Source organism: Bos mutus, chromosome 23, assembly GCF_027580195.1.
Source record: "Bos mutus isolate GX-2022 chromosome 23, NWIPB_WYAK_1.1, whole genome shotgun sequence".
Lineage (NCBI taxonomy): Eukaryota > Metazoa > Chordata > Mammalia > Artiodactyla > Bovidae > Bos > Bos mutus.
In genome coordinates, this window is record NC_091639.1 from 18,843,795 (window position 1) to 18,863,253 (window position 19,459).

The 19,459-nt window shown below is 40.1% G+C and overlaps 1 protein-coding gene across 1 annotated transcript; it reads right to left on the reverse strand.

Moving 5' to 3' along the window:
• Nucleotides 1-8,232: 8,232 nt before the first annotated feature.
• Nucleotides 8,233-19,453, reverse strand: TDP2 (tyrosyl-DNA phosphodiesterase 2). The gene is made up of 8 exons (XM_070361064.1): nt 19,336-19,453; nt 19,016-19,211; nt 18,846-18,931; nt 14,867-15,046; nt 14,034-14,125; nt 12,200-12,318; nt 10,701-10,871; nt 8,233-8,899 (listed from the first exon to the last, which is right to left on the reverse strand). The coding sequence occupies exons 2-8, from the start codon at nt 19,178-19,180 to the stop codon at nt 8,618-8,620; spliced, it is 1,095 nt and encodes a 364-aa protein (XP_070217165.1). The 5' UTR covers nt 19,181-19,211; nt 19,336-19,453; the 3' UTR covers nt 8,233-8,617.
• Nucleotides 19,454-19,459: the final 6 nt, after the last annotated feature.

The following is a 19,459-nucleotide window of genomic DNA, read 5'->3' on the forward strand; positions in this document are numbered from 1 at the left end:
CGCCCGTGATTCAGCGCCTTTCTGCTGCGTGGTTACCACGGCGACGCGCGCGCACGCGCACACGTGCCCCAGGGATGGGAGGGCAGCAGTCCTTACCCAGCTCTTGGCTCCCAGCTCGTGCTCCAAAAATGGGTACGCAAGCTACCCGGACTCCCACCCCGCAGGGGACCAAGCAGAAGGCTTTTGGGCAGCAGGGTGGTCTGCATTGCTCCACCTTTCCTTCACCAACCCCTCAGGCCACCTTGGTCCTAAATAGCCTGAGGAGATAAATACCTCTTCCAAATGCCCAGGCCAGGTTCAAGGGAGGCGTGACCACAGTAGTTGGGTCAAAGACCCTTTGCAAATGTCTCCCCCAAAGCAAAGTCACCCCAGATGCACACGTCCTACTCCTCCAGCGGGAGCCTCTTTAGGCTTCCCGCTGATTTTGAGCACGTGTTGCTTTCTAAAACGAGGATGGAAACCGGTGTTAGGAAGTATGGCATTATGGGAAGGTGATCATTTGACAATAGAACTCCTGTGTAAGATTATCCCTTGCATTTATAGTTTCCTTGTAAGAAAGATGCACACATCGAGGTGTGGCAATGTCAGATCAGATTAGATCAGTCGCTCAATCGTGTCCGACTCCTTGCGACCCCATGAATCCCAGCACACCAGGCTTCCCTGTCCATCACCAACTTCCGGAGTTCACTGAGACTCACGTCCATCGAGTCAGTGATGCCATCCAGCCATCTCATCCTCTGTCGTCCCCTTCTCCTCCTGCCCCCAATCCCTCCCAGCATCAGAGTCTTTTCCAATGAGTCAACTCTTCGCATGAGGTGGCCAAAGTACTGGAGTTTCAGCTTTAGCATCATTCCTTCCAAAGAAATCCCAGGGCTGATCTCCTTCAGAATGGACTGGTTGGATCTCCTTGCAGTCCAAGGGACTCTCAAGAGTCTTCTCCAACACCACAGTTCAAAAGCATCAATTCTTTGGCACTCAGCTTTCTTCACAGTCCAACTCTCACATCCATACATGACTACTGGAAAAACCATAGCCTTGACTAGACGAACCTTTGTTGGCAAAGTAATGTCTCCTCTGCTTTTGAATATGCTATCGAGGTTGGTCATAACTTTCCTTCCAAGGAGTAAGCATCTTTTAATTTCATGGCTGCAGTCACCATCTGCAGTGATTTTGGAGCCCAGAAAAATAAAGTCTGACACTGTTTCCACTGTTTCCCCATCTATTTCCCATGAAGTGGTGGGACCAGATGCCATGATCTTCATTTTCTGAATGCTGAGCTTTAAGCCAACTTTTTCACTCTCCACTTTCACTTTCATCAAGAGGCTTTTGAGTTCCTCTTCACTTTGTGCCATAAGGGTGGTGTCATCTGCATATCTGAGGTTATTGATATTTCTCCTGGCAATCTTGATTCCAGCTTGTGTTTCTTCCAGTCCAGCATTTCTCATGATGTACTCTGCATAGAAGTTAAATAAGCAGGGTGACAATATACAGCCTTGACATACTCCTTTTCCTATTTGGAACCAGTCTGTTGTTCCATGTCCAGTTCTAACTGTTGCTTGCTGACCTGCATACAAATTTCTCAAGAGGCAGATCAGGTGGTCTGGCATTCCCATCTCTTTCAGAATTTTCCACAGTTTATTGTGATCCACACAGTCAAAGGCTTTGGCATAGTCAATAAAGCAGAAATAGATGTTTTTCTGGAACTCTCTTGCTTTTTCCATGATCCAGCGGATGTTGGCAATTTGATCTCTGGTTCCTCCACCTTTTCTAAAACCAGCTTGAACATCAGGAAGTTCACGGTTCACATATTGCTGAAGCCTGGCTTGGAGAATTTTGAGCATTACTTTACTAGCATGTGAGATGAGTGCAATTGTGCGGTAGTTTGAGCATTCTTTGGCATTGCCTTTCTTTGGGATTGGAATGAACACTGACCTTTTCCAGTGCTGTGGCCACTGCTGAGTTTTCCAAATTTGCTGGCATATTGAGTGCAGCACTTTTACAGCATCATCTTTCAGGATTTGGAATAGCTCAACCGGAATTCCATCACCTCCACTAGCTTTGTTCATAGTGACGCTTTCTAAGGCCTACTTGACTTCACGTTCCAGGATGTCTGGCTCTAGGTCAGTTGTCACACCATCGTGATTATCTGGGTCGTGAAGATCTTTTTTGTACAGTTCTTCTGTGTATTCTTGCCATCTCTTCTTTTTTTTAATTTTATTTTATTTTTAAACTTTACAATATTGTATTAGTTTTGCCAAATATCGAAATGAATCTGCCACAGGTATACCTGTGTTCCCCATCCTGAACCCTCCTCCCTCCCCATACCCTCCCTCTGGGTCGTCCCAGTGCACCAGCCCCAAGCATCCAGTATCGTGCATCGAACCTGGACTGGCAACTCGTTTCATATATGATATTATACATGTTTCAATGCTATTCTCCCAAATCTCCCCACCCTCTCCCTCTCCCACAGAGTCGATAAGACTGATCTATACATCAGTGTCTCTTTTGCTGTCTCATACACAGGGTTATTGTTACCATCTTTCTAAATTCCATATATATGTGTTAGTATACTGTATTGGTGTTTTTCTTTCTGGCTTACTTCACTCTGTATAATAGGTTCCAGTTTCATCCATCTCATTAGAACTGATTCAAATGTATTCTTTTTAATGGCTGAGTAATACTCCATTGTGTATATGTACCACTGCTTTCTTATCCATTCATCTGCTGATGGGCATCTAGGTTGTTCCATGTCCTGGCTATTATAAACAGTGCTGCGATGAACACTGGGGTACACGTGTCTCTTTCCCTTCTGGTTTCCTCAGTGTGTATGCCCAGCAGTGGGATTGCTGGATCATAAGGCAGTTCTATTTCCAGTTTTTTAAGGAATCTCCACACTGTTCTCCATAGTGGCTGTACTAGTTTGCATTCCCACCAACAGTGAAGAGAGTTCCCTTTTCTCCACACCCTCTCCAGCATTTATTGCTTGTAGACTTATGGATCGCAGCCATTCTGACTGGCGTGAAATGGTACCTCATAGTGGTTTTGATTTGCATTTCTCTGATGAGTGATGTTGAGCATCTTTTCATGTGTTTGTTAGCCATCTGTATGTCTTCTTTGGAGAAATGTCTATTTAGTTCTTTGGCCCATTTTTTGATTGGGTCATTTATTTTTCTGGTGTTGAGCTGTAAGAGTTGCTTGTATATTTTTGAGATTAGTTGTTTGTCAGTTGCTTCATTTGCTATTATTTTCTCCCATTCTGAAGGCTGCCTTTTCACCTTGCTAATAGTTTCCTTTGTTGTGCAGAAGCTTTTAAGTTTAATTAGGTCCCATTTGTTTATTTTTGCTTTTATTTCCAATATTCTGGGAGGTGGGTCATAGAGGATCCTGCTGTGATGTATGTCGGAGAGTGTTTTGCCTTTGTTCTCCTCTAGGAGTTTTATAGTTTCTGGTCTTATGTTGAGATCTTTAATCCATTTTGAGTTTATTTTTGTGTATGGTGTTAGAAAGTGTTCTAGTTTCATTCTTTTACAAGTGGTTGACCAGTTTTCCCAGCACCACTTGTTAAAGAGATTGTCTTTAATCCATTGTATATTCTTGCCTCCTTTGTCAAAGATAAGGTGTCCATATGTGCGTAGATTTATCTCTGGGCTTTCTATTTTGTTCCATTGATCAATATTTCTGTCTTTGTGCCAGTACCATACTGTCTTGATAACTGTGGCTTTGTAGTAGAGCCTGAAGTCAGGTAGGTTGATTCCTCCAGTTCCAGTCTTCTTTCTCAAGATGGCTTTGGCTATTCGAGGTTTTTTGTATTTCCATACAAATTGTGAAATTATTTGTTCTAGCTCTTTGAAGAATACCATTGATAGCTTGATAGGGATTGCATTGAATCTATAAATTGCTTTGGGTAGTATACTCATTTTCACTATATTGATTCTTCCAATCCATGAACATGGTATATTTCTCCATCTAATAGTGTCCTCTTTGATTTCTTTCACCAGTGTTTTATAGTTTTCTATATATAGGTCTTTAGTTTCTTTAGGTAGATATATTCCTAAGTATTTTATTCTTTCCGTTGCAATGGTGAATGGAATTGTTTCCTTAATTTCTCTTTCAGTTTTCTCATTATTAGTGTGTAGGAATGCAAGGGATTTCTGTGTGTTGATTTTATATCCTGCAACTTTACTATAAGCCATCTCTTCTTAATATCTTCTGCTTCTGTTAGGCCCATACCATTTCTGTCCTTTATCGAGCCCATCTTTGCATGAAATGTTCCTTTGGTATCTCTGATTTTCTTGAAGAGATCTCTAGTCTTTCCCATTCTGTTGTTTTCCTCTATTTCTTTGCATTGATCGCTGAAGAAGGCTTTCTTATCTCTTCTTGCTATTCTTTGGAACTCTGCATTCAGATGCTTATATCTTTCCTTTTCTCCTTTGCTTTTCGCTTCTCTTCTTTTCACAGCTATTTGTAAGGCCTCCCCAGACAGCCATTTTGCTTTTTTGCATTTCTTTTCCATGGGGATGGTCTTGATCCCTGTCTCCTGTACAATGTCACGAATCTCATTCCATAGTTCATCAGGCACTCTATCTATCAGATCTAGGCCCTTAAATCTATTTCTCACTTCCACTGTATAATCATAAGGGATTTGATTTAGGTCATACCCGAATGGTCTAGTGGTTTTCCCTACTTTCTTCAATTTCAGTCTGAATTTGGCAATAAGGAGTTCATGGTCTGAGCCACAGTCAGCTCCTGGTCTTATTTTTGCTGACTGTATAGAGCTTCTCCATCTTTGGCTGCAAAGAATATAATCAATCTGATTTTGGTGTTGACCATCTGGTGATGTCCATGTATAGAGTCTTCTCTTGTGTTGTTGGAAGAGGGTGTTTGTTATGACCAGTGCATTTTCTTGGCAAAACTCTATTAGTCTTTGCCCTGCTTCATTCCGTATTCCAAGGCCAAATTTGCCTGTTACTCCAAGTGTTTCTTGACTTCCTATTTTTGCATTTCAGTCCCCTATAATGAAAAGGACATCTTTTTTGGGTTAATATAGGACCGAAATGGAGAAGGCAATGGCAACCCACTCCAGTACTCTTGCCTGGAAAATCCCATGGATGGAGGAGCCTCATAGGCTGCAGTCCATGGGGTCGCAGAGGCGGGCACGACTGAGCGACTTCACTTTCACTTTTCACTTTCATGCATTGGAGAAGGAAATGGCAACCCACGCCAGTGTTCTTGCCTGGAGAATCCCAGGGACGGAGGAACCTGGTGGGCTGCCGTCTATGGGGTCGCATAGAGTCGGACATGACTTTAGTGACTTAGCAGCAGCAGTAGCAGCAGGACCGAACATGAAGCCAGGGCACTGCTGAGGCCTTCTTTGTACATTCCCATGACTATTAAGTTTAGAGCAGTGCTATTGGAAGCAATGACTTTGGGAGAAATATTTCCTGTTAATTTTGCTTCTGGGTTAATCTGTACCTGTCCTCCCAGCCTGATCAACTGGTATTTCCACTCTTTAAGTCCTGAGTAGTTTTTGATGAACAATCCCCTTCTAGGCTATGCCCTTGGCTATGGCTGGGCCTTGAATGAGTTACTTGCTAAACCTTTCTTGTCAATTATAAAATACAGATGGTAATAGCATTTGTATAAGATGATTGTGGGGATTTGAGGAGTGCACAAAGAACAAAAACTATTCAGGACTGAAAGAGTGGAAACACCAATTGATCAGACTGGGAGGACAGGTACAGATTAACCCAGAAGTGAAATTAACAGGAAATATTTATGCCAAAGTCATGCAATAGCTGCAAAATGACATAACAACCTCCTCTTAGAATGAGTGCTTTCCTACCAGCCGCCCCTTTTTGCTTCACTATTTCTGTTAGCAACTAGTGATACCCCATTGCTGAATTCTCCTTCCCCCATGACAGCGCCCAATCCATAGTTAATCCCTGCTTCTCCCAACCTGCCTCTGAAAAAGAGTAACCCAACAGGACCAATCTGATTCCAAGACCCTCCTTCAAAGGAACCCAAACCTTACAAGACACTCCATCCTTTCTCTTCTTACAGTGGCATTCCATTGTACCCCCGAGTGCCCTTTCTCCCCACATCAAAAAATCTGATGTACTCAGACAATAAGGCTGTTCCCAGGAGTCTCTAGATAAAAATTAAGTAATTAATATATGGGCTTAAAAATCTTTACATATATGCTTACATATATATGTAAGTTTAGCCTAGACTTCTAAACTCAGAGTCATTACAATGAATATCTATTTTGATATATGTAATACATATAATCAGAGAACTTAGCTGGTGGCTTAGACAGTAAAGCATCTGCCTGCAATGCGGGAGACCTGGGTTCAATCCCTGGGTCAGGAAGACCCCCCTGGAGGAGGAAATGGCAACCCACTCCAGTACTCCTGCCTGGAAAATCCCATGGAGGAGCCTGGTAGGCTACAGTCCATGGGGTCGCAAAGGGTCAGACACGACTGAGCGACTTCACTTCACAATACATATAATATCTACTTTCATACTGAATTATGAAAATATTAGCTGCCTCTCTAAGACACAGATGAGAGGCCACTGCCATTTCTCTTCAGCATTTATTGTGCTCCTGCTACACGCCAGACACTATCATAAATACTAAAGATAAAATGATGTATTTTTAGTGCAGCTTTCCAGATTTACCTGATCTTTATATGCTGTTGGTTGGGACATTTGTTCTTACTGAACTGCACAATAAAGGACAAGGACATACATTTTTTTGAAGGCGGGACCAACAGGTCTGCATGATTCAAGTACTTTCCCTATCAGTGGCAAAGATGCTGCTTACCACATTGATACCTAAGATTCTGAGTTGGAATTTCAACAAGACCGGAAATAAGGTACACAAAGCTACTATACTGAGAAAACCTGAGATTCAAAGTAAAAACTCAAACAGGGGCTCTGTAATAACCTAGAAGGGTGGGAATAGGCAGGAGGTGGGAGGGAGATTTAAGACGGAGGGGACGTATGTACACCTATGGTTAATTCATGTTGTTGTAGGACAGAAATCAAACCAATACTGTAAACCAATCAACCAAAAATTAATATTAAAAAAAGATACTGAGTAGTAGTAGTGTCTTTATTCTTGCATTAAGAACCATTGCCTATGGAAAGCAGATGAAAAGTAGTTTTATTGTTTTTTTAACTTCCAACTTGTTTCTTAGATTGTCACTATAAGCAGTAAATGGGAGGATATTTAACTTGGATGCTGAGTCATATTAAGGAAATGATATTCCTTTCCAGTTTTTAAAACAATTTGGTAATTATTTAATCTAATACACAGTACATTTTTTTTTAATATTTAGCCTGTCACTTATCCAGATTTTTTTTTTGGTAATATGAAGTGTGGTAGAGTTCTCCTAATTCTTCTTTCAAGTGAATAAGCAGTTTGTGCCCCAAACATCCTTTTCCCACAAAAATGAACTATAGCTTCCATAATATATGCTAAAAGATTAGCATTAATTCTCATTTTCTTAAATGATTAACATATACACCTCTTTTCCATTATGACAAACCATATGTATACATTCAGTGTGTCTTTTTTCAGGTGTTTTGCTTGTTAATTTTGACCCTCCTGATGAAAACAAGGTTCTGCCACTTCTCTTTCCAGTTATTTACCACCAGTTTTCCTCTCTGTATACTGAGGAAGTCAATATATTCTTGGTAATACTTGGCAGAGTGAGAAGTAATGTAGAAAGCTGCTTTCTTCCACACAAAGGTGAAGCTGCAGTAGCTGTGGAGCCAGAAGTAGGAAGCAGGTAATGATTTCAATTCCATCATGAGCACAAAAGCATGTTAAAACAAACTATAAATGAGCAAAATTCTTTATTTAGAGTATACTCTCTTATGGGGAAAAAAAAATGTTTCCTTAAAGCAGAGAAGTGTTCCTTATTCACCTCCTGAATTTCTCTTTACACATTTTTCTCTTAGAAAAAAAGCCCAATGCCTCTGGAAAACTGACTTTAATCATTATCAAGCCTAACTTTGCCTCTGTTCGGCGACATAACTACAAACACAAGTTTTTTAAAGTTAAGGAATTTTAAATCATGAGTTCATTTCTAGCTTACCAATTAGGCACTGTTAACTGACAAAAAATCTGATGGACAATAACTATCAGATAATCTGGATTTATGAAATAGTATTAAGAGATCCAATCCCAAGGACCCTGTAATCTTTTTTTTTTTAAGACTTATTTAAAATATAACTATTTTGGTACCTGATTTTAAAAAGTAATCTAATATAAAGGCTAGTCCACAGACAAAATGTGGCCCTGCTTGAAATCCAGCCAGCAGCTACCAGCACTATTAAAAGCTCTGGTAGCCACTGTGACCTTGCATTAAGAAGCCTCATGTTTTCAACACAGGTATGCTTTAGTTTAAATGAACATTAAGATTTAGTTCTGAAATCTGAGGCCACAATACAAAAAATAAAATCACAGTAGTTTTTCCTTCTGTTACAATGATCCAGTTTATAATTCCTCCTTGTTAAACTACCTTTCCAGGACAGATAGAAATTATAATTGAAATTATAATCACAGAACAAAATCCTTTCAAACATTTAAAACTCATATTTGAAAAGCAGTTCACAATATTACATCTAAGGTGCACAGAAGACCCCAGTGATCACTGGGAAATCTACCACAGTCCAGTTTTTCCAGCCCAAGCAGGTCCAAACTTTGGGGAATAATGTGGCCACCTTCTGCTGCAGCTCTAAAAAATATTCGATCAAAACGAAGTTTACAATTAGCAGCTATTCCAAGATTAGAGTTCATTTGTGTATCCCATGTATACTGGCAATGCTTAGGTTTGCCCAAAAACTCCCAGACATCCAAAATGTTGTTGGGTAAACCACCACATTTGGTAACCTGAAAAGAAAAACAAAGAACTCTTTTCAGTCTTTTTTCCCTTAAGTTAAAAAGGCCTTTACCATGACTGCATCTAAGTACAATTTTTCCAATCAGAATGCCCCAGATTATTTGCTGATGCACAAATGCAAAACTGGGTACAACTAGATATTTTATAAAAGTATTTTACTGCATGATAATAAGTAGGTAATAAAGATATCAAGAGAGCCAGAGAGGTCTGAAATTTGCCCTTTCTCTTCTGACATAAATAAATTCCTAATTTTGGGTATCAGATAAAACCCAGGAGACTGAAAACCTATGGCCTCAGTTATTGTTATTAGTAGTTTTTAAAAAATGAATGTAAGTGTAGAGAGGGCAAAACTGTTACTCTAAGCTATAAATTTAGATGTATACCATTTTATACGATCTAATAATGTCAAATATCTGCAGTTTTATTTGAAATTTACTAACAACATTAAGTTTTCCTCCCATTCACTCTAGGATTTAAAAGAAACTTTTATTGTGGTAAAGTATACATAAAATGTATGACTTTAACACTACAGTTCTATGGCATAGGGTTCCAATTTCTCCACATTTCTGCCAACACTTGTTATTTTCTTTTTTTTTTTTAAATAATAGTCATGCTAATGACTGTGAAGTGGTATCTCATCATGGTTTTGATTTGCATTTTTCTCATGACCAATGATATTAAACATCTTTTCAAGTACTTATTGGCCATTTGTATGTCTTCTTTGGAGAAATATCTTAATCTTTTGCCTTTTTAACTTTTTATTTTGTATTGGGATTTGGCCGGTTAACAATGTGATAGTTTCGGGTGAACAGAGACGGGATTCAGCCATACATATACATGTATCCATTTTCCCCAAACTCGCCTCCCATCCAGGCTGCCACATAACACTGAGTAGAATTCCATGTGCATTTTACCCATTTTTTAATGAGGTTTTTTTTAAAACTGTAGGAGGTCTTTGTATATTTTGAATATCAATCACTCATCAGATATATGACTTGGAAATATTTTCTATCATTCCATGGGTTGTCTTTCACGCCACTGATACTATACTTTAATGCACAAAAGTTAATTCTGATTAAGTCTACCTTATCTATTTTTTCTTTTGTTCTCTGTGCTTTTGGTATCATATCTAAGAAATCACTGCCAAATCCAATGTTATGAAGGTTAAAAAAAAAAGGTTTTTAAAATCTCAGTAGGAAGAGTTAGGGAAAACTAGGCTGGTTCAATCTTTGTTCTTCTCACCTTGCAACTAGAGAAACTGAAACTAAAGCGACCTTTGCTAAACTCTTCTAATATTATTTTCTCTACACCCCTCTTTTTAATCAATATATATTGTTTTGTGTTGTCCTTTTCATATGCAATATATATATATTTCACTAATAAAGTAACAGCCTCTTCTGCCTCTGCCTTCCCTGTGCAAGGCAAATAGTACAGTCTAAATAATTATTCACTGAACTGCATCTGCAAGGCCACTTACAAATAATGAACAAATGAAGGTCCTAGTTTTAATAGCTTTAGTCAAAAGACACGTAGGGGACTTCCCTGGTGGTCCAGTGGCGAAGACTCTGCGCTCCCAATGCAGGAGACCCCTGTGTGATCCCTGGTCAGGGAACTAGATCCCACATGCCTCAACTAAGAGTTTGCATGCTGCAACTAAAGACCCCACGTGCCACAACGAAGATTCACTGCAGCCACGAACAAAATTAAAAAAAAAAAAAAAACACAAGAAATCTAAAGGAATCTCCACAGCAATAAACTGCCCATAAACACTGAACTGACTTCATCACTCACTTCTTGATCCCTGAGATTCGTATCTCCAGCAAATATAACTGTAGCTGATCCTGGAGCCTCTTGCATTTTCTCTAAAACCATTTTCAACTGATTCATTCGTTCCTTAGCGTGCCCTCTGGTGCTTTCTAAATGAGAAGTCATAAGGCAAAGTTCATTTCCTGACACACTCACCTGCAACAAGATAAATAAATGATGAGAGCTGAGAAAATGATCCACTATTAACACTGAACTTTGTTACTAGAATCAGTAATTATTCAATTGATTGGTTACATATTAAGATTTATTAAAGTGAAACTGTATCATTAGCACTGGGCTTATCTCTAAAAGGTCAAAGAAGACTCCCAAAGAATACTGAGCAAGTATCCACTAATACTGCAAGACCTAACCCCAATGTCCACTCCACTGTGAGCCCTTTCCCAATGTCCCAGGTCTCGGTGGCTCCCTCTTCTATCCTCCTACAGCACACTGTAGACTGTTCATGAGGTCCCGCAGATTAAATTGCAGCACAATTACCTCTCTCCTACAAAGCTGTTGAATCATTTCAAAGCAAAGAAGGCTCTTTTATTTTCTACTATAGTATCGAGAGCTGGGCACATAGGTAATTCCAAATAATGTCAGTTAAATGATGAATGAATGAATGAGAATCACATACCATTTACAATGAAGATACCAACAATGTAAGACCTGTCAATATTTCAACTAATTGCCCGCAGAATCAAGTCCAAATTCTTTCATACTGGGCATTCATGATCTCTTATCATCTGGATTCAACCTACTTTACTAGCCTCTCATCACACTACCCCTCTTTGTACTCTCTACACTCAACTGAATAGATGCTCATTTCGAGCTATACATGCCCTCTTTCATATAAACATACTCTGCTATTGGCAATTTATACAAGTTTGCTCATGGTGGTTCTGCCACCAGCACTGTTCTTAATGTCTATATTTTACATATTTTTCAGGGCCCAATTCAAATACAACTTCCCTCATGAAACCGTCACTAAACAATGCGGCTGAAAGTCATCTCTTCTTTCTCTAAGCTTTCAAGGCACATGATTACAGCTCTCCTACAGCATTTATGCCTTTCCTTTGTTTTAGTTACTATACATATAATCTCTCCCCTGCTAATATGGGAATTCTATGAGAGCAAGACCTATTTGACTAATTTTTGAAAGACTCACAGAACGCAACACAGTACCAATTACAGTGCATTTAATTTAAAAAAAAAACTAGAAAGCAAATGTGGAATGTTAGCAAACTCATATATTAAGAAAATATCAATGAATCAAGGATCTTATTTTTGCTAATTTGTTTATATTTGAAATGTGTCTAAAAATTTAATTTATAAAGTTCTTTAAGACTATTTAAAAGAATCTGTAAGTGAGGAGTAAATATTTCTCTAAATACAATGTTTTATTTTTTTTAAAGCCATCATCAGGGAGCTGTGAAAAAATTAGTTCATTCTTCTTTTTAAGTCAATTAAAAAAAATTACTTACATGAACACACAAAAGGTTTCTCATCATTTGCGTATTTGGAAAAGGAATAATTTCTTGGCTTTTAAACTTCACTCTCGATTTCTTCAACATTATAGCTGTGAAATATCCTTCTTCACGACCTTCAGGTATTTGTGGAAAAGAATGTAGGCTGAGAGGTCAGGGGTATTTGCAGTTTACCCCAAGTTCCCCTACTAAAAATCCTATTTTAACAAACAGGTACAGATTTTAAATGGATCTACATGTTAAGAGTAAACTATTACTTCAGAATAGTTGAAGATGGCCAACCAAGTCCCGACATAATTGAAGTATGGAAGAAATACAAAAATGTAGCTGGAAATATGAAGAAATACAAAAATAAAAATGAATTTACATAAATGCCCCAAACAGTTAAAAGTGCTAATACCAAATATAAAAATCTGAAAAAATTTTGAAAGGCAAGAGTATGAGACAAATTGAGGCAACTTGATAGGAAGTTACTTTTAACTCTGAAAGCACCAGAAAAATCACAGTAAGTGAATAAAAAATTTAGAAAGTAAAAACTTGCAAGAAGAAAAGAGAACAGAAGTGGAGGGGCAGTGAATAAAAGCTTCCAAGTTTTTCAGAAAACAAAGCAGATGGAGAAGGGGTGACTGGTTTATCAGAATAGAGGGAAACCAGGAAAAGAAGAAAAGGGACAGATGGGAGGAAGAGCTGGAGAGGGAGGGGCAGGGAGGAGGGCAGCAGACTAGGAAGACAGCAGCTGGGCAACGCAGCCTAAGGAAAGGAGGAGGGAGACGGAGGGAGGGATGGAGAGAGAGAAAAAAGAGTTTTCTAGAACCGAAGGTTATGAACCTCCAGATTGAAAAGTCCTACAAAGTGTTAAGCATAATAAATGACAAATACACTGGATTTAGAAAGAAGAGGCTCAAAGTTTCCTGAACAGGAATTAGAATGGCATCAGACTTAAGATCATCAATAATGGAAACCAGAAAATACTGAAATCAGGCTTTCAAAATTCTGCAGGAAAATGACTTTCTACCCAGAAATCTACGTCCAGTTAAACTATCAAAGAACTCTGAGGATAAAATACTGGCACATGCAAACAGGATGGGATTCAACACTTCACTCCCCTCTGCTACTTCTTAGAAGTCACTAGAGGAATGTGCTCCAACAAAATGAGGAAGTAAGGCAAGAAGGGACAAAGCGTGGGATTCAGAAAACAAGATAACAGAACACAGGCAAAAGGAATCCCCAAGAGAATGCAGAAAAGTTGTCCCACAAAAAGAGAGAAAGACAAAGAGAATTCTCCCTTCAGCAATTCCGGATTAAAAAGTAAATCAAAATTGAAATCATATACTAGGCAAAAGTGAAAGTCAAAGAAAACATGAGATTTAGCCAAAAATCATGAAATGAAGCCAAAGTGGTACACTAAATGCACTTAAATAAAAACAAAATAGATGAAAAGTCAAAAACTTAAATATTAAGAGCAAAAAGGTAGAAAAAGAACAAAAATAAATAAAAAGAAATTGGTAAAGACTCTTTGAAAAACATAACCACAATGAGATCATCACACCTGAACATTTTCTAACAATCTGATTTCACCAAAAAGCTAATCCATGCCTTAAATTTTGGCAATTTACATTTTTCTGAAAAATCATCCATTTTAACCTCTTCTTCACATATATAACATCTTCTCCTATGATTTTTTTAGTATCAGGGAGTGTGACTTCTTTTTCTCAAGCTTACTTTATTTGTGCTTTTCCCCGCTATGTTCCAATTGTTTAACTTTGATTTATCTCTCTCCTTGACTTGTTTTTCAAAAAAAAGACAAGTTAAATAACAGAAAAATTGTTACCTGTAATAATCTTGTAACTACTTGCTTTCTTCTTTATGTAGGCATAATATGGGGGAATGACTTCCTGTAGAAATATCACATCAGGGCTGTACCTAATTAAACACATCAATTCATGATAAGTACCAGTACCAGGTATACCATTTGCAGCTACCTATTAGGAAAATATTACAGCATAAAAGAAACACAGAATTATAGTCCTCTAGGACACCTACTATTTGATGTTTACATTGATCTTTGATAACTATAAAATGAGAAAGATCTGTGTTACTTAACACATAATACTGTAAAGGTCAAATTAAAAAAAAACAACATATATATGACAACCCTTTAAAGTCAGAAGAACTGGAATCACTGACAGTAGACACCCAGTAATATTAAGAGCTTCCAATTGTCTTATACTCTAATAGATGCCTGAAGAGTTGTCTCTTTCTGTCCTCTTGAAACAGTTATTATCCATGATGAAGAAAATGGAGCTCCGAGCTCCAGAGAATTGAAGTGGCTCTCAAGTGGTTCCACAAGGTCACAGAGCCAGTGTGTGGATCAGATTCGGATCACACTGGCAATTTTCTTTTCACAGTAATAATTATATAACAAATTTAGTAAGTAAAACAGTACCAGAAGGCTTCAAACAAAAGTTAGTGTTCCCTCTGAACCCCAACCCACCGTCCTGCTCCCAGAGGCAATCACTCCTGATTCTTTCTGATATTTCCTCTGAGAGCTGGACTTTGAAGTTAGGACCAATTGCAAAGCCCATAACCTTGATCTACTACCCTCCTTGTAGGCAGGTAAGACACATTATCACACTATCATGAAACAGATGTAATAATACTTACAAAGTTAAATAGGAACACACCCCTCGAGCCCTCTCTAGGAGATTGTTCATGTCCAATCCATCAATATTCCAGGTAATAAAAGAGAATACACTGCCATCTTCTTGCTGAACACTTTTATCTTCAGATGTGCTGGTTTTAGAACTAATGGAATCATTTGTTTCTTCCTTGGTTAGGTCAACACTGGCAAGAGCAGAATGAAACACAACTCTGCAAATAATCTAGAAACTGATTAACTTAAAAATCATTTTTCAAATCTTTGTAGCCCTCATTTTACAGGTAAGTAAAATTCTCTTGCTGAAATTGTATTTACGTTATTTTTATTGCAATTCATGATCAATTTTGGATTTCACATTTATTCTTAGTCTTCCTCATTGCGAAGTTGGGCAGGGGTAAGTACATTTTAAGAGTCCTAAGACTATCTGCCTATGGAAGACCAAGAGTCTGATGACTACAGAAAACTAGATTCTGTGTTATGCAAAAGTCTGCTCACTTAGAACCAACTTGATATCCCTCAATGATATAGGTCATTAAAATAACTTTATAGACTACAACCCCAAATTAGATTGAGTACGTAAGATTTCCACATTTACTTGGATTCATTTTAAACCATATTTGAAATATGGTTTCACTGTGCCAGATAAGGAACGGCTACAATTCTGCTATTTGCCTCACTGAGAGGTGAAGTCCAATGAACATCCTTCTCCTTGAATCTGGGCTTCAGTGACTTACTTGATCAACAGAACACAGTGAAAAGGATATTCTTGGATTTCTGAGGCTTGGACATTAGAAGCCTTGCAGCTTTCACTCCAGTCTTTTGGAACCTCTGTCCAAGAACCTTGAGCTCTCACAAGAGCAGTCTGACTGCTCTGTGACTGCCATGCTGGAGAGACCACATGTGTGGCTTCCAGTCCTCAGGCCAGCCTGACCCCACCTCTCCCATCAAGGCTTCGACATTTGAGTGGAGGGACAAACATTACTAAAAGGTGACTCCTAAACATTTATAAAATACACACAAATTTAAGAACTAGGGTTTTGTATTTATAATTTTAATGTATTTAATGCCAGTATTTTAACTTCTTTTAGAAAATTGTTTTTTATTTTATGGCCTTGCCACGCAGCTGGCAGGATCTTAGCTCCCCAATTAAGGACTGAACCCCAGCAACAGCAGTGAAAGCTCCAAGTCTTAACCACCGGACCACCAGGGAACTCCTCTCCTATTTTTCGTTTTAATCGAAATATAATTAACCAGGATTGGGGACGAATCCATATCAGGTGCCTCCTGATGTAATGCACTGAGGACGACACCCTATCACTTCTGTGCCACACAGTATAATGTATATAAACATCATACCAGTTTCAGGTACACAATATAATGATTCAATATTTGTATACACTGCAAAATGCTCGCCACTCTAAGTTAACTATAAACTTTCTTTGGAAATAATTTCAGACTTTCAGAAAACAGTAAAAAGAATTCTATTCACCTTTCATACAAATAAACGTTAACATTTTACTTATTTAACATTTACCTGCTTTACTTGTTATTCAGAAATATTTGCATAAGTATTTTGAATGCACTGATCCCCTGGAGAAGGAAAGGGCAATCCATTCCCTATTTTTGCCTGGAGAAGCCCATGGACAGAGAAGCCCGCGGGCTACAGTCCATGGGGTCAAAAAGAGTTGGACATGACTGAGTGAGCAAACACACACACCTAAAGATAAGGACATACATATATACCGGACATGACTGAGTGCTCAAACACACACACCTAAAGATAAGGACATACATATATACCCTAGTACAATTATAAGAAAAGTAACAAAGGAGGAAGAAAAAGGTTCTAGGCAGAGGTAATAAATACCTTTATAACAGCTGAAAGGCAAGAAAAAAAAGACCCACTGGAGAAAAGTTGGACATGTCTAGAATATGAAGTCAAGTGGGCCTATGAACAAAGCTAGCTGAGGAGATGGAATTCCAGTTGACCTATTTCAAATCCTAAAAGATGATGCTGTGAAAGTGCTGCACTCAATATGCCAGCAAATCTGGGAAACCCAGCAGTGACCACAGGACTGGAAAAGGTCAGTTTTCATCCCAATCCCAAAGAAGGGCAATGCCAAAGAATGCTCAAACTACCACACAATTGCACTCATCTCACAGGATAGCAAAGTAATGCTCAAAATTCTCCAAGCCAGGCTTCAACAGTACGTGAACCATGAACTTCCAGATGTTCATGCTGGATTTAGAAAAGGCAGAGGAATCAGAGATAAAATTGCCAACATCTGTTGGATCATAGAAAAAGCTAGAGAATTCCAGAAAAACATCTACTTAAGCTTTACTGACTACGCCAAAGCCTTTGACTGTGTGGATCACAACAAACTGGAAAATTCTTCAAGAGATGGGAATACCAGACCACCTTACCTGCCTCCTGAGAAATCTGTATGCAGGTCAAGAAGCAACAGTTAGAACTGGACATAGAACAACAGACTGGTTCCAAATTGGGAAAGGAGCACGTCAAGGCTGCATATTGTCACCCTGCTTATTTAACTTATATGCAGAGTACATCATGAGAATGCTGGGCTGGATGAAGCACAAGCTGGAATCAAGACTGTCGGGAGAAATATCAATAACCTCAGATGACACCACCCTTATGGCAGAAAGTGAAGAGGCACAGAAGAGCCTCTTGATGAAGGTAAAAGAGGAGAGTGAAAAAGCTGGCTTAAAACTCAACATTTAAAAAACTAAGACCATGGCATCCAGTCCCATCACTTCATGGTAAATAGATGGGGAAACAATGGAAACAGTGACAGACTATTTTCTTGGGCTCCAAAATCACAGCACATGGTGACTGCAGTCACGAAAATAAAAGATGCTTGCCCCTTGGAAGAAAAGCTATAACCAACCAAAACAGCATATTAAAATGCAGAGACATTGCTTTGCCGACAAGGTCTGTCTAGTCAAAGCTATGGTTTTCCCAGTAGTCATGTATGGATGAGAGAGTTGGACCATAAAGAAAGTTGAGCGCCTAAGAACTGATGCTTTTGAACTGTGGTGTTGGAGAAGACTCTTGAGAGTCCCTTGGACTGAAAGGAGATCCAACCAGTTAATCCTAAAGGAAATCAGTGCTGAATATTCATTGGAAGGACTGATGCTAAAGCTGAAACTCCAATACTTTGGCCACGTAATAAGAAGAAATGACTCACTGGAAAAGACTGACGCTGGGAAAGATTGAAGGCAGGAGGAGAAGGGGACGACAGAGGATGAGATGGTTGGATGGCATCACCGACTGGACGGACATGAGTTTGAACAAGCTCCGGGAGATGGTGATGAACAGGGAAGCCTGGTGTGCTGCAGTCCATGGGGTCGCAGAGTTGGACACGACTGAGCGACTGAACCGACTGACTGACATGCCTGGAAGTTTTGTGGGGTAGGAAAGAGAGCGTGACAAGAGACGAACCCAGAAAGAACAGGCAGTGGTCAAACCGTGGGGAAACCTGTAAGGCACACAGACTTTAAGAGCAGAAGTGCAGGAATTGGGGAGGGAGCACTGGAATAACAGAGGCGGATGTGCATTTTATAAAAACCATTATCCTGGCCGGCCAGCAGAGAGTAAACAAACAACAGGACGCAAGGAGACCACCAAGCTACCATTCTTTAGTAGAGGATTTTGTGTCTCATCCATTTCGAAACGCTCGCTTACGTATTCCCTACACCTGGAGTAAAAAATTACATTTCTGGTATTTCTCCCTCGGACTCCAAAGTACATCCGAAGTGACACAGCCTGGACTTCTCGGGAGAAGCGTGAGCCCCGCGGCTGGGGCAGATCTCATCTCCACCAACCCTTCTTCTCCGGCTACTCAGACCCGAGGCCCGTCTCTGCGCAGACCCGCCGCCTAACTCGATGGCAGGTCCCGCATGCCCAACGCAACCTGGTACCCGACCGCCTCCGCCCGAACGGGTCCCCGGCCCGTCGTCACTCACCAGGACCCGGGCTCAGAGACGGACTCGGGACGGCTTTCTGAAGCGCTCTCCTCCACGGCCGGCTCGAAGTAGGAGTTCAGCGCTCTCTGCAAAACAAAAACACAGGGATGGGAGGTACGCCTACATCACCAAAGTGAAGAGCCGGCAAGAGAGAAGTAGCGAAAGCTTACTTCCATCTCCCAGTCGTTCTCGGCCAGGTAGCACTGAGCCACAGCGGCGTCACAACTCGCGACCGAAGCAAACTCCACACACATGAGTTTCCGCTTCTTAACCTCGGGCTCCCCCTCCTCTAGCTCCGCCTCCGGCCCAGCCTCCGGACCGCTGTTCCGCTCCATCGGTTCCCCGCAAGTTCACTGCACCTTGAACCTGGCCCGGAGTTGGTGGGGTGGGTGGTGGAAAGGGCGGGGACGGTCAGGCGCCAGACTCTGCACAGGCGCCCAGCGCCCCCGGTGCTAGCCTATCAACCACCGGCGGGGAAATAAACGCTCACCTCTCGGAAGACCGTAGAGCGCATGCGCAGCAAGAAAGTCGGCCCGGGATGGCGAGGGCCAAACGGCACATGCGTGCGCTGTCTCAACGTGGGCTGAACGTCAGTGACGAGGTGCTAGACGTCA

Coding starts and splice junctions, on each gene's coding strand:
- TDP2 (XM_070361064.1), bottom strand. CDS start 19,180: ATGGAGCGGAACAGCGGTCCGGAGGCTGGGCCGGAGGCGGAGCTAGAG. Junction 15,047..18,845: donor GTCTCTGAGCCCGGGTCCTG/GTGAGTGACGAC, acceptor TGCTCTTGCCAG/TGTTGACCTAACCAAGGAAG. Junction 8,900..10,700: donor CGAATCTCAGGGATCAAGAA/GTGAGTGATGAA, acceptor TTTTCTTTTCAG/GTTACCAAATGTGGTGGTTT.